This window comes from Trichophyton rubrum, assembly GCF_000151425.1.
Source record: "Trichophyton rubrum CBS 118892 genomic scaffold supercont2.11, whole genome shotgun sequence".
Taxonomy (NCBI): domain Eukaryota; kingdom Fungi; phylum Ascomycota; class Eurotiomycetes; order Onygenales; family Arthrodermataceae; genus Trichophyton; species Trichophyton rubrum.
The window spans coordinates 93032-107236 of record NW_003456418.1 but is presented as its reverse complement, the minus strand read 5'-3'; the positions used below and the strand labels follow the sequence as shown (position 1 = coordinate 107236).

General features: G+C 52.7%; 6 protein-coding genes across 6 annotated transcripts; 3 read left to right on the top strand and 3 right to left on the bottom strand.

Moving 5' to 3' along the window:
- Positions 1–1866: 1866 nt before the first annotated feature.
- On the bottom strand, positions 1867–2551 carry TERG_07794 (uncharacterized protein; the record flags this gene model as incomplete). Its single annotated transcript, XM_003231447.2, has 1 exon — positions 1867–2551. One exon carries the CDS (start codon positions 2549–2551, stop codon positions 1895–1897), a length of 657 nt encoding a protein of 218 aa, XP_003231495.1. The 3' UTR covers positions 1867–1894.
- A 170-nt stretch (positions 2552–2721) lies between these two features.
- TERG_12593 (uncharacterized protein) lies at positions 2722–3111 on the bottom strand (the record flags this gene model as incomplete). Its single annotated transcript, XM_047751534.1, has 1 exon — positions 2722–3111. The coding sequence occupies one exon, from the start codon at positions 3109–3111 to the stop codon at positions 2722–2724; it is 390 nt and encodes a 129-aa protein (XP_047607362.1).
- Positions 3112–3168: 57 nt separating this feature from the next.
- TERG_12592 (uncharacterized protein) lies at positions 3169–3534 on the bottom strand (the record flags this gene model as incomplete). The annotated part of the gene is made up of 1 exon (XM_003231446.2): positions 3169–3534. The coding sequence occupies one exon, from the start codon at positions 3532–3534 to the stop codon at positions 3169–3171; it is 366 nt and encodes a 121-aa protein (XP_003231494.2).
- Positions 3535–4859: 1325 nt separating this feature from the next.
- TERG_07791 (uncharacterized protein) lies at positions 4860–5882 on the top strand (the record flags this gene model as incomplete). The annotated part of the gene is made up of 4 exons (XM_003231445.2): positions 4860–5189; positions 5256–5537; positions 5590–5667; positions 5723–5882. Exons 1-4 carry the CDS (start codon positions 4972–4974, stop codon positions 5880–5882), a joined length of 738 nt encoding a protein of 245 aa, XP_003231493.1. The 5' UTR covers positions 4860–4971.
- Positions 5883–7872: 1990 nt separating this feature from the next.
- TERG_12591 (uncharacterized protein) lies at positions 7873–11345 on the top strand (the record flags this gene model as incomplete). Its single annotated transcript, XM_047751533.1, has 4 exons — positions 7873–9916; positions 10215–11032; positions 11099–11177; positions 11226–11345. Exons 1-4 carry the CDS (start codon positions 7904–7906, stop codon positions 11343–11345), a joined length of 3030 nt encoding a protein of 1009 aa, XP_047607361.1. The 5' UTR covers positions 7873–7903.
- A 46-nt stretch (positions 11346–11391) lies between these two features.
- Positions 11392–14140, top strand: TERG_07788 (uncharacterized protein). The gene is made up of 3 exons (XM_003231442.2): positions 11392–12648; positions 12713–13077; positions 13124–14140. Exons 1-3 carry the CDS (start codon positions 11697–11699, stop codon positions 13481–13483), a joined length of 1677 nt encoding a protein of 558 aa, XP_003231490.1. The 5' UTR covers positions 11392–11696; the 3' UTR covers positions 13484–14140.
- The last annotated feature ends 65 nt before the right edge of the window (positions 14141–14205 follow it).

Below are 14205 nucleotides of genomic sequence, written 5' to 3'. Positions count from 1 at the left end.
CAGGAGTGTATTTTTGAACTCTCTGTTTACGTGAGAGATTGATTATTCATAGCGTCCTCGCTAAAAAATCCATCCCAGTCCTCGGTCAGCTTATGCCCTGTGTTATAGCCCAGGGGGCCGCAATGAGACGTGGGGCCCGGGGGTGTTTTAATTATAGCCACCACCTTATTATAACATGCTCTGGCTCGCCATGGCAAGCGAGCTCTGACAACAAAGATGCATGAAAAAACAAAGGGTTCCCTCGATGGTGAATAATAGGAGATATTTGCGAGGGGAGGCGAAAGCTCACTGGACAGATTGGTGGACAGGTCATCCTGCTTAGCAGGAGGATTCACTTAATAATTGCATGACAACGCTTGCTCCACATGCTTGACGGCCTATGACCAATCGAAGCTTGATCAGAAAGTGGTCGATACGTCACGGCAGTTTGCTTCTTCCGGACACATTTGTTTGCCAATTCTGATATCCTATGGACATGATATCGAGTGGTACACATACCTCTTTTCCTGCTCGGCCTTTCTTCCTACTCACAAGCAAACAGCCGCCGTTTCTACCAAACTTCCATCGTTGTTCCATATCCATCCAACTTTCTTTCCGCCACCACCAGCATCGTACTCGGTGTGATGGTTGATTTTGTTCCCGACTAATTACCATGCTTTAGGGCTTAAGCCACGCCGTCAGCTGCTAAGCTTCCAAGCCGCCACACCGTAACGGCAGATCAAGCCAGGGTTATCCGATGTAACAGATTTGTGGAAAGGTATTGAATGATTGTCATATTCAGCGTAACAGCCTAGTGTCATGTACAGTCGTTTGTCATCACCCAAGGCCCATTGTAAAATCACTGGAAGGATTCCATTGACTGTTGCAGACTTCATCTACTGCTGATCCGCTCTGTTCTTATTGCTTACCGTGGAATTTTGCACATCCGCATTTTTGACTAGAATCTTTTAGCCGCTGAGCGACACGTCAGAGGCTCCCCTTGAAAGCGATGTCGATCGATTTAATCTCCCGGCCAGCTTTGTAAATAATATCTGGAGAGGGAGTTCGGAGAGCTGATATCTTTGGAGTTTGATCGATAAGTCATTCCTCTTCGGGTCTGGTGTTATCGGTCCCATCTGAACTAGCGGCGGCCATGGGATAAGGAGGGAAATTGACAGAGACGCTAGAGCTATGCCCATCGTTGTTTGGAACTACGTCAAAAGTACCGAACGATTGTCATATTTGTTATAACTGCCCCGTGTCATTCACAGCCGTTTGTCACCAGCCAAGGTCTATTTCACAGTCACTGCTGATCCCCTGGTGGCTCCAGGCGTACTGCGGCCAATTCGTAGGCTGCTGTTAACTAGGTAATACATGCAAAGGAAACGAGTGAAGGAATCAAATAATGAAAATGGAAAGCAACGCAAAGGAAAAAAACAACCAGGTTGAGCCAGTGGTATGCATGGTGATATTTTTTTTTTTTTTTTTTTTTTTTTTTTTTTTTTTTTTTTTTTTTTTTTTTTTTTTTTTTTTTTTTTTGAGCCATCGAAACGTTGAACAGAGCCCCCTGATTCCATTCGAACCACAAAAATCTCCCTCGTCTTGTCTGTTTATTGACACTGCGGGCACCTTCCCAGCTGCCAGTGCCGCTGCCACGACATCTTGCTCTGCGCCCCCCGTTTCGAAGTTCTGTGGGCAGTAAAAGGAACATAGAAGAACGAGACGAAAAGCAAACGAACAATCAAGGAAAGCAAATGGAAAAAAAAAAAAAAAAAAAAAAAAAAAAAAAAAAGGGAAGAACGACCAACATCACTCGAGTAAGGGCCAGCCCATACTCACCTGTTAAACTTCTGGGCCAAAAAGATGGGCCCTGCTGGTTGGCGGCAAAGAGAGTAGTTATATCCTTGACATCCTCTCAGCACTTCCTGGAAAACGGTCCAGGAAACCTGCCCCGTTTTTCATCATCGTCCTTATCTTTGCCCCTGCCTTTGCTGCTCTCTCCCTTGTCGCTACGAGACCTGAGATTGCACCCTCCAGTACTATCGAGGCGCTCTTTGGCTTTCCCTTTGCCTTTATCCCTGGGGCCCGAGTCGTGTCTCTCAGTCTGTCTGTCTGGAGATCCTCCTTGTCTCATGGATGGATCTCTGGATAGAGATTGATGGTGACCAAATGGTGGTGGACGGTGCGGTAAGGTCGTCTCCCTTGTCTGTGAGAGTTCTCTAGGCGGGGATTGCTCTGTAGAAAACTGTGCATAAGGCGAATGGAATGTTCCTCGCATCCCGGAGGTGTCTCTTGACAAGGACTGGTAATGTTCCGCTGGCGGTACTGGGTAATGGGGCAAGGATAAGGCTGGGGTTCCATAGCCCTGTGGCTGAGTGGGCAGTCGTGTAGGGGTAACTACAGATAAAGTAGGACCTGATTCATAATTGGTGTCGGTATACTCGAAAGGTTTAGGGTTTTGCATACTCTCTATCAAAAGAAACCTTTTCTTTCCGATGCTTCGATGGAGTGTTGCTGCCATATTCTTGTGCTCTGAGACGTGCAGAGGGCGAGGGGGAGGAACTAAATCCATGGCCTAGACTGCTAGATTCGGCGTCCTTAGATCTATGGCCCTGGTCGTGATTTTATTATTTCCGCTTGTATCCATTGATCCCCGACTCGAACATGGGATTTTTTCCCTTCAGTTCTGATATCCTCGTGCTTGAATTGAAGGATGGCCGAATATATACCAGAGCCAGGGATTTAGTGAAGCTTGATCCGGCCAGTGATAGAAGAAAGGTCAGTTTTAAGCTCAGGTGACTGAGCTAGATGCTGTAGGAGCTCGACTGTGGTTTGAGGTTGCTGGCTAACGGGGGTATGAAGTTGGGGTTGGGTCAAGTCTTTCGGAGACTTATCGCTAACCCACTTATATGACGTGGGAGTAGTGTTATTCGCAATGCGATTTTTGGGGCTTTCGGTAACATGCATAAGGTAGTATAAGCACTGACGAAGAGAGACAATATGAGTCTCTCTATTTGCCCTTGTGTCGAATGGAACCCGAGGAGAAACAAGAAGACCCCACGTAGATCCCTCGAAGCACTCTTGTTTTAGGAAGATGGTTTCGTTGTAGGTTGTAAGGAAACCATAACGCATTTAATGATCGTACATATACTTCGCAATTTGTCCTTCGAATACCTGAATTAGCGCGCTTTAGTCTTCATGGATAGCAACTGATAAGAACATACTTAGCGCACGGTCTATGGTTGATTTCTTTCTGGTAGTAAAATCATGGTAAATTTTGCCCAGATCATGCCTCCAAGGTGTTTTGGTCTCTCCAACAAACTTCAAATACGGGACTTCGCGGGAGTCTAGTTGCTCAAGAGCGTGGAGGTTCTTGGCGGTGCAGTGTACTGCAACGAAATCTGGAACGTCAACCTCGCCTTGTGACTCAGCACAGACCTTGAAGTCGCCAAATCGGGCTTTGATTCCGTTTGCAAATGCAACAGCCGTCACTGAGTACATTTTGCGCAAATCTCCCACATACTGATTGTTCATCGCCGCAAAGGTAATGCTCATGGTCTAGACAAGAGGAACTTTATGCCACTTCGTAATTGGTGTAGGCGAGTAACTCTTTGCTCGTAATTATATTGATTACACTCCATACTTCACTAGATAGAGCCCACACTTTTCTTGGGCCCACGTAATAGGTTTGGTGGAAAGCATTGGTCGTTGTCTGATAACCTTCGCGGGTAAGGATGCTAGGAGCCGGAGAGGCGAGAATGGTGTAACTATCATGGTAATCCATAAGGAATGAGGGTAGCCGGTTGATGCAAATAGAATGCGCGGTATTGTCACAATCTGGCTAATTAGGCAGAAGGAAGGAATAGGGCGGGGATTGGAGCAGTGAATTGGAGCAGTGAATTGATGAATTGATTGCTACAATGAGGTGGATTTTACCTCTTATTTATAAGTTTGAGCAAAGAGCAGTTCCGTTCAGGATTTCAGATAGTCGTTAGGGCCAGCGCATAATAATTGGACATAATCAGCCCGTAATTCCAGAGATGCATTGTAGACATGATCCTGGCGTTCGTGATAAGCGCTTAAAAAATCAATAGCAGAAACGGAGAACCAGTCAGTAATGTTGGTAAAAGGCACGTTCCTATCCATAGAAGCTGAGTGGAGTATGTGGCATTGAAGTATGGAATAATACTTTGGGCAACATGCGACTCAGACCAGGATTCCAGATAGTCACTAGAGCCAGCGCGTAGTAGTTGGATATAATGGGTTGATGACTCGGGAGATGCGTCGTAGGTATGATCCTAGCCTCCATGGCAGGCGCCTAAAAATGATAGAGGAACGGAGAGCCAGTCAATATATGTTGGTAAAGACATGCTCCTATCTATAGCAACTGGGCGGGAAATATTGCACTGAGTCACATGAAGATGGCCCCTACTAGTGTTTTATGGGTATCATCCAGGGGTGCTTCTATTATCGGCGGCATGAAAGAAGATCCTAACCTGACAGGAGCATTCCGTCCGATTTTTATCGCAACACATTCGACTTCAAATCCAAATAGATGTAGCTATTCTCATTCAATGTTATAGAGGAAATCTCTAGAGAACAGCTGTTATAGCAGATGCAAGCAGTAGGGAGTGGCAGTCCCATCCTCTGCTGTCTTCTGCCATCACCCTAGAGCAAGGACGAGGTTTGAAGTCGAAGAAAGTTCATTCCGTTAAGCGCCGGCGCTAGTAAGGTTCTGTCTGTTTACGTAATCCAACTTCAAAAGTCGCGCTCTGACTGGCTGGCTAAGAAAAGCAATAGCGGCAGCAAAAAACAACAACGACGACGACTTGCCGTTGCTGTCTATTTATTTCATTTATTCCCTTGCCGCCCGCCTTTTCCTCGTCTTACTTTGCTTTGACGACTTCAACATGCGCTTTATCTCTTGATATATGTCATCTACTTTATACCATTTACACCCTTTCCCACCCTTTCCACATCACATGTCGAATTATGTCACCATGGATAGGCAACACGTTTGATAACTATACACTAAAATGTCCAAACGGAAGCAAGTGGAGAATCATTGAAAATATTAGTGAAAAATCAGTCGAATTTCATGCGTATAGTAACTCCGGTGAATTATACGCAGAAGCCCAAGCAGTATATCTATGTCGACAAGCTAAAGGCTCGCATGTTGGCATGGAAGCCATCGTGAAAGTTCGGATGCAGTACGATACCCTTCGGAGAATGAAACCCCCCTTTGGAATAAAATTCTAACATTATTTATTTTATAGGGTGCCGAGCAAGCATTCATCTAAACCTTACGCACAGGGGTTGGCCTATCCCACAGCTACAGAAATATCAACATTACAGTATTTTACTGAAAACGGCTGCTCTGTGGTCCCGCGTCTTTTTCATTGCTTGGTCTACTCCCAGGATCCAAATATGCCTATACCCGGAGGTTATATGGCTATATTGATCATGGAGAAATGCCCTGGAGTGGTGCTGTCTGACTTCTGGAATTTCGAGGAATCAAAAAAGAAGAAAATACGAAAAGCTTTTCTAAGAGATTTCAGGTATATTTAACCCAATATAATGTTTTATACTTGATTTAACTTTCTATGGCAGTGAATTTCAATCTTACCCCATCGATGCAGCGGACCCAGCTCTTCGAAATATCATTTATGATGAAGTAGAGAACAAATGGTATGGCTCATTATTCTAAATTATTATCACCTTTTTTACAGGGCTAATTGTGTAGTTGGTTCATCGACCATGAACAGACATTTATCTTCGAAGAAAGAGAAATAGAACCATATAAAGCTGACAGGCGTGACCTCGAGGAATGGGATCTCGAGAAGTACAAGCGTATTGATTTTCAGACGAGCATGAATGGCACTGCAGAGGCCACGTGGGATTAGGAGAGGTAGTGTTCCCTTTCTTTCCTTTTGCTATTTTTTTTATTTTTTTATTTTTTTATTTTTATTTTTATTTTTTTTTTTTTTTTCAACGTTCAGGATGCGCCATCTCTCCTTGTAAGCACCATCTTCATGCCGCACGCAGACTCTCTCTACCGCTATATACCACCGGCCACTGCATACATGACCTGATAGATGACCACTTCGATGGCTATATTATCAAATTCCTAGATCAAAACCAGTGGATATTGGCTGAAAGATTAGCGAGAAGTACATGGAATTTTATGCAAATCGCGACTTTGAGGGTATTCTAACCGAGACCCACGAAGTATATCACTACTATCAGCTGGAACATCAGCTTGAAGGCTGGCATGCAGGCCCAGAAGCTATTCTCAAAGTTCGGATGCAGTAGTTAAGCAATCGTACGCCCTTGAACCCACGATATACCTTATATGGTAGGATATGTATTAACTGGTAGAGTCCCAGTCATGTTCATACTCAAGGGCTATCTAGATATCAACAGACCGGACGAATATGCAACAGCAGAGGCTCCAGAGGCCAAGAGGTCTAACTTTGTGATGTTGGGGCTCGAGACATTTATATGCCTCCTGGATATGAGAACACGGACAAGACAGCTCCAGCTACGTGTACGGGGCATTGTCATACATCACCTATGAACGCTTCTTTTCTTTTGCTTTCCTTTATATAACTCGAATGGCAGCTGTGAATGGGTAACGAGACGTGATATCGATGTGAGTCTAATAACACGAAGAACAGGCCAGGCCCCGGTTTTGGCATAGTTATATCAATAACTCTGCATCAGCCACGATTGAAGTATGTGCTAACCCCGTAATCTAGATGTCTAGATACGTGGAATATCCAGAAGTGCCGTATATCGAGTTAATTGACAGTTGATACTGAGGGAGGAGAGTTTCGTCTTAAGTGTCACATGACGCTTCTTAACCCGTGGAGTTCTTCAACTTCTTCAACTTCTTCAACTTCATCAACTTCAAGTTCAACAACGACAACAACCACGTCATCGTCATCACCAGGACTACGACTGGGTACCTCATTAATAACATCTCCCACTGACAGAACTAACTAGCTACTGACCAACTTGTACCCCAAACCGGTGATGTTGGCATTCCTTTTCCTGTCTTACGCGAGCAGGCAGACAAGCATGCCCAAGGTAGTACGAGCCCTCAGCGAAGAACTTCAGCTGGACGGGCCATGCCGGGTTTAACCAAGGATATGCTTTGCTGCTGACCTGACCAGTCAGGGGCAGCTGTGGCTTGCTCGCCGCTCAGCAGCTGCAGCTCGAAGGCGAGCGTGAGGGAGGGGGGCTCGCCTAGCCATGCCCTTGAGCTGCGATGAGCTATCAACCACCGGACATTGCCTCCTCATGTCGTCTAGTAGTGACTTTTGTTTGGCTGCTGCCTTACGATACCTCAGCTTCCCATCACGTCATCAAGGGCCAGAAGCACTGCCAGCGAAGGGCTGCAGCTTGGTCCCGCGTGGAGTCGGATCGACTGGACGGACCGCTCCTATGACGATGGCCGTGTTTGAGTTTCTGCTGCCGAACTCGAGCTGCAGAGGGCAGTTCTTCCATGGCAATGGCCATGCAGCTGATATCGAGAGGAGCGGGGAAGGGAGACCAGCATGGGCTGCCGTCCCTCCCCCGTCGATCTGTCTATAAAAGCGGGAAAAAGACCATGTTCAATGCTTGAATATGATCTGTTCAGTCAAGTCACAGCTGCGGTGATCGCAGCATCTGCACGAATCAGCTGTGTTAATCCGGTTGCAAGAATACCCTTCTCATATCAGCCGAGTCCTGCAGATACCCCCGCTGGAGCTCGATATATAAACTGTCCTCTGCTCTCCTTGCCTAAGTAACAGATAGCAAGTCTTTGCTAAAAGCACATTCGTACCTACTGTTTACCAATCCAATACGCCCCGCTGCAAGTTTTTTTTTTTTTTTTTTTTTTTATTTTTTTAAAAAACAATACAGTGACAAAGGAGCAACCATGCCTGTCATCTCGATCAACGGAAACGATCTCAACCCTGAGAACCAGGGCCCTGTCCTCCGGGCTTTTGGTCTCGAGTCAGAGGATGCGTCCAAATCCAACTACATTCTCATCCAGACCAAGGAACTGCTTGAGGATGAGCAGGAGGACGAGCTCGAGCGTCTGGGCGTTGATATCCAGGAATATGTCTCGCAGAAGACGTACCTGTGCTGCTACAAGCCAAGTGACCTGGCTGCCATCCGCTCCCTCCCCTTTGTGGCCTGGGCAAACGTCTACATGGACATGTTTGTTGTCCAGTCAAGCATGAAGTCTGCATCCGTCCCTAACGCCGTGGCTGGATTCGCCAAGGCCGTGCCGAAATCCTCCCGCCGCCGCATGGTCGATGTTGTGCTTCACCACGATGTAGATCCCACTTCGCAGGAGATCCAGGAGGCCCTTTGTATGGCCACGAGGGCCGACACCTCGTCGATGAACATTGGTGCCAAGAAGGTCCGCATGATGGTCCAGGACCAGCATCTGGATGAAGTGGCCGCCATCGACGGGGTACGAAGCATCCATGAAGTGCATGCAGCCGTGTTGTTCAACAACAAGGCGGTCCCAATCATCAAGGGTGATGCAGACACGAGGGGAGACCACCCCATTGGGACTGCGGAGGCGAAGGACAAGGCCAGTGCCTTGCCGTATGAGGGAGAGGGACAGATCGTTGCGGTTGGCGACACCGGGTTCGACAAGGGCAGCACGACCGACACACACCCAGCGTTCAAGGGCCGGGTCAAGCACCTGTATGCTCTTGGACGCACGGATCGGTCTGACGATCCCGACGGCCACGGCACGCACGTCTGCGGGTCTGTCCTTGGAGACGGAACATCGGAGAAGATGGGCGGCAAGATCCAGGGCACGGCACCCAAGGCGACGCTTGTGCTTCAGTCGCTGCTGGACAGCCAGAACGGGCTGGGGGGCATCCCCGACGACCTGACGAAGCTGTTCATCCAGCCGTACGAGGAGCAAGGTGCGCGCATCCATACCAATTCGTGGGGCAGCAACGCACCCGGCCGGCAGCTGCCGTACAACATCAACAGCGAGGAGATCGACCGGTTTGTGTGGGAGCACCAGGACATGGTCATCCTGTTTGCAGCGGGCAACGCGGGAATCGACGCAGACCAAGACGGGATCATCGACAAGAACCAGATTGGCTCGCAGGCTGCGGCCAAGAACTGCATCACGGTTGGAGCCAGCGAGAACGACCGACCAGACATTGCGAAAACGTATGCCTCGTGGTTCCCGAACAAGCCGTTCGACACGGACCGGGTGGCCGACCACCCGAACGGGATGGCGGCCTTTAGCTCGCGCGGGCCGACCAAGGAAGGACGCATCAAGCCGGACGTGGTAGCGCCGGGGACGTCGATCCTGTCGACACGCTCGTCGAAGCTGCTGAAGCCCAGCACGACGTTTGGCACCAGTGCGGACCCAGCGTGGTTCTTCAATGGGGGCACGAGCATGGCGACTCCGCTGGTGGCAGGCGGGGTGGCCCTGATCCGCGAGGCGCTGGTGAAGAGCGGGAACAAGAACCCGTCCGCTGCGCTGATCAAGGCGATGCTGATCAACGGGGCGGTCGAGCTCCCGGGCCAGTATGTGCCCTCTGAGGCCGGGCCGTCGCCAAACAGCAGCTCGGGCTACGGACGGGTCAACCTGAAGAACTCGATCCCACAGCAGCCCACAAAGGAGGACGAGCCGAAGGGCGGCTACCGCGAGGGCGGGCCCCTGACGCAGGGCCAGACGGACTCTGAGCTGGTGATCAAGGTGCCGAAGGACGGGGGGCGGACGCTGAAGGTGACGCTTGTGTGGACAGACCCGGCGGGGGCGTCGCTGCAGAACGACCTGGACCTGATCGTGACGGCGGCGGACGGCAGCGAGCGGCACGGCAACATGGGCGAGAAGAAGGAGTTTGACCGGGCGAACAACGTCGAGCAGGTGGTGTGGGCGAAGGTGCCTGCCGGCGAGGTCAAGGTGCAGGTGCGGGCGTTCCATATCTTCAAGCGCCAGTTTGCCCAGCGCTTTGCCGTCGCCTGGAGCTTGAACTAGCATGCCTTTAGTATCTTATATCTATCCATTCAAATCTTATTCTATCCATGATTTCGCGGTCTATAATACGAACACCGAGTATATCAAGTAGTTATATAAAAGTCACAACACCAACCACAACCACAAGGCACAACCACCACCACCATAACAAAGTATCAAATCCATCCTGATACAATAGACAGAATAAAATGAAGCCAGTCGTGCTCTACGTGGGCAACCCGATCCGCAGCCACACGCAGCGCTGGGCCGAGCTGTCCGCGCGCCTGCAGGTGCTCTACTACCGCCCGCTGGCGCTGCCCGAGCTGGTCCGCGAGCTCCAGCCCGGCGGCCGCTACAGCGCCATCGAGGCGATCTTCCGGCCCAACAACACGCTGGCGGACACCTGCCGCCGCTGGACGACCGCCTGATCCCGCATCTGCCGCGCTCGCTGCGGCTGGTCGCCTCCGTCAACCACGGCTACGAGCGCGAGGACACGGCCGCCCTGGCCGCGCGCGGGATCTGGTACTGCAACGGGGCGGGCGCCGCCAACGACTCGACGGCCGACCTGGCGCTGTTCCTGCTGCTGGCGTGCTTCCGCCGCACGAGCCTGTGCGAGCACACGGTGCGCTCGCTGCGGCGCGGCGACTTCTACGACATCGAGGGCGCGGTGGCGGCGACGGCGCAGAACCCGCGCGGCCGGCAGCTGGGCATCGTCGGGCTGGGGGAGATCGGGCAGGCGGTGGCCGAGCGGGCGCAGCGGGCGCTGGGGATGGCGATTCACTACTTTGGACGCCGGCGGAAGAGCGCAGCGGTCGAGCAGCGGCTGGGCGGCGCGGTGTATCATGCGCGGCTGGAGAGCCTGCTGGCGGTGGCGGACTGCGTGGTGCTGGCGTGTCCGCACACGGAGGAGACGCACCACCTGCTGAATGCGCGGACGTTTGCGATGATGAAGAAGGGCGTGCGGGTGGTGAATGTCGGCCGGGGCAAGTGTGTGGACGAGGAGGCGCTGGCGGATGCGCTGGAGGCCGGCATCGTGAGTGCGGCCGGCCTGGACGTCTACGAGGAGGAGTATCTCCCCCTTTCTATTCTTGGTATTCTTTCTGTATGGATTGTCTGCTGACGGTTGTAGGCCAGGATCAACGAGCGGCTGCTGGACAGCTGGCAGGTCACTTTGATGCCGCACATAGGGGGAGCGACAGTCGACACTCAAGCGGTATGTCTACTCTATATATTGGGGATTGACTAGTATTGACAGTGATAGAACTTTGAGAGGATCGCGATGGACAACCTGGAGGCCTTTTTCTTTGGCGACGGCAAGCCAGTGACTCCGGTGAACAGCGTCGGTCTTGATGATACACATTATATTATTGATATCGACTGATATTATTGATATTGACTGATATTGAGAGTATATAGGGTGATGTTGATTGATATTGAGAGTATATAGGGTGATGTTGAGATATATAGATGGCTGTAGATAGTTATTTGGTAGCCTTGCAGTATAGTTACACAACAGCATTGATCAACATCTACCACCATAGCCATCTACACTCTACACTCTACATAGTATAGACAGACAGACAGACAGACAGACGCTATAGACGGGCTGAGTCTGACAAAAGGAATAAGCGCATCTGCTCCACAGCCCGTATCAACTCGACCTTCGACATGCAACTCCAGCCTCAACAAGATACCCACACCCACGGATATACCCAGATAGCATCAACATACAATGGACAAGCTGAAGGAATACGGCCTCCGGCCAGAGTCCCGCGTGCTCATCATCATGACCGGCGGCACCATCTGCATGCGCCCGTCGCCCTCCGGCTTCGTCCCAGCGCGCGGCTTCCGCGAGGCCGTCCTCGAGCCGTCGCCGACCTTCAACGACGGCAGCAAGCCGGGCGACCTCGAGGTGGCCGTCGACGGCTCGGGCCAGCGAGTCGCCCATAGGACGCTGCGGACGCCGCTGAGCAGCTACAACACGCGGGTGCGCTACGCCGTGCTCGAGTTCGACGAGCTGCTCGACTCCAGCTCCATCGACGCCCGCGGATGGGCGCAGATCGCGCGCGCCGTCGCCTGGAACTACACGCTGTTCGACGCCTTCGTGGTGCTGCATGGGACGGACAGCCTGGCGTACACCTGCTCGGCGCTGAGCTTCATGCTGCAGAACCTGGGCAAGCCGGTCATCCTGACGGGCAGCCAGACGCCGATGCTGCAGCTGCAGAACGACGCCGCGGACAACCTGCTGGGCGCCCTCGTCGTCGCCGGCCACTTCATGGTGCCCGAGGTCTGCCTGTACTTCGCCGGCAAGCTGTTCCGCGGCAACCGCACGACCAAAGTGGCCGCCAGCGACTTTGCGGCGTTTGCGAGCCCGAATGCGCCGCCGCTGGCGACGACGAGCTCGACGAAGACGGACGTCGCCTGGCATCTGGTGCGCAAGCCGACCAGCATCGAGCACTTCCGCATCCGCACGAACCTGGACACGACGCACGTCGCCTGCCTGCGCATCTTCCCGGGCATCCAGCCGGAGATGGTCGACGCCGTGCTGCGGCTCGAGGGGCTGCGCGGGCTGGTGCTGGAGACCTTTGGCGCCGGCAATGCGCCCAGCGGACAGGACAACCGGATGACCAAGGTGCTGGCCGATGCCATCAAGCGCGGGATAGTCATCGTCAACGTTACTCAATGTGTGTCTATCTCTTACTCTATCTACCTCGCTGTGGTGTGTGGGTTCTATGCTAATGTCGATAGGCCTCTCTGGGAGCGTCTCCCCCGTATATGCCGCTGGGATGACGCTCTCCCGCGCCGGCGTCGTGGCTGGCGGCGACATGACCACCGAGGCGGCCCTGACGAAGCTGGCGTACCTGCTGGCGATGCACGATGCGACCCCGGAGTCCGTCGCCAGGGACATGTCGCTGGACCTGCGCGGCGAGATATCAGACCACCACCACCCGCGCTTCCGCCATCCAGACGGGACCCTGCCGGACCGCGTCAAGGCCCTGACGGCGCTGGGCTATGCCATCTCGCACGGCGATCTCGCCCAGGTGACGGACCTGCTGCGTGGCGGGCAGGAGTGGCTGCTCAACGACCACGACTACTCTGGCAACACCCCCTTGGTACGTCCCTATACGGCTGTGTGAGTGTATAAGACTAACGAGATAGCACCTCGCGGCCACCTCCCCTGAGATCTCGATCCTGCGGTACCTTCTGCTGCACGGCGCCTCCGTCCATCTGCGCAACAACACGGGCAAGACGCCGCTGTTTCTGGCGGCCAACGCCGGCCTGGTCGACCACGTCGAGCTGCTGCGTCGCTCGGGCGCCCACCTGCACGCGGACGAGCTCGCCGTCGCCGAGCTGCATGCCAGACGGCTGCCCGATATCTGGGCTCTGGCGGGCGTCGACGTGCCCTCGTCGACCAGGCAGAACGGCGAGCGAGCGGAAAAGCTGCAGGCAGAAGCAGGCAACCCGGCCAGGCCAGACACATCTACAGAGACATCGACATCCAAGGAAGACGGGGAGTGACGGCGATGGTGATGTCGATGCGACCCCTGGCCGGCCAACCACGCAACCAACCGGCCGGCCAGCTGCGAGTAGTAGTTATCAAATATCAAGCAGCCAGCGATCGAGACGGCCGATCCCCAGATCCCCAGATCCCCAGCCGGCAGCCGCTTTCTATACGAGATAGCTAGACAGGCGAGATAGCTCGGAGACGCTGGTTAGCCGAGTTGCAGCTGATCACACACAGTAGAGAGTAGAAGAGGGTAGAAGAGAACACCAATGGTAGTAATATAATAGATATCTCTCCTATCTGCGTGCTCCTCGCTGTCGCTGCGTCTTTGCCTGCGGTGGCCTTACTTCTCCTTTTCTCCGCCGTCTTTCACCGACTATTATATTGTATACAAGACAACCACGGCGACATCAACTACGACGGCGACATCAACTACGACGGCGACAGCGACAGCGATAGAGAGATAGAGACAGCGACTACCACTCGTCCTCAGCGACTGTCGACGCTTACATGGAGGATCCTGGCGACGGGAGCGCCGTTCAGCCTTGACTCTCACCCGCCTCTGCCACTGCATCTACATCGACAGCGACATCTACAACAGCACGAGATACAGAGATATACGAGACGGCGAGCTTGGATGACTGCCTGCCGCTGGCCCCAGACTCGCCCTGATCGCCTGCGCAGTCGCTGCTGTTGCTGCTGAGTCGTTGCCTCCCCTCCGGCAGGCCATCCCCTC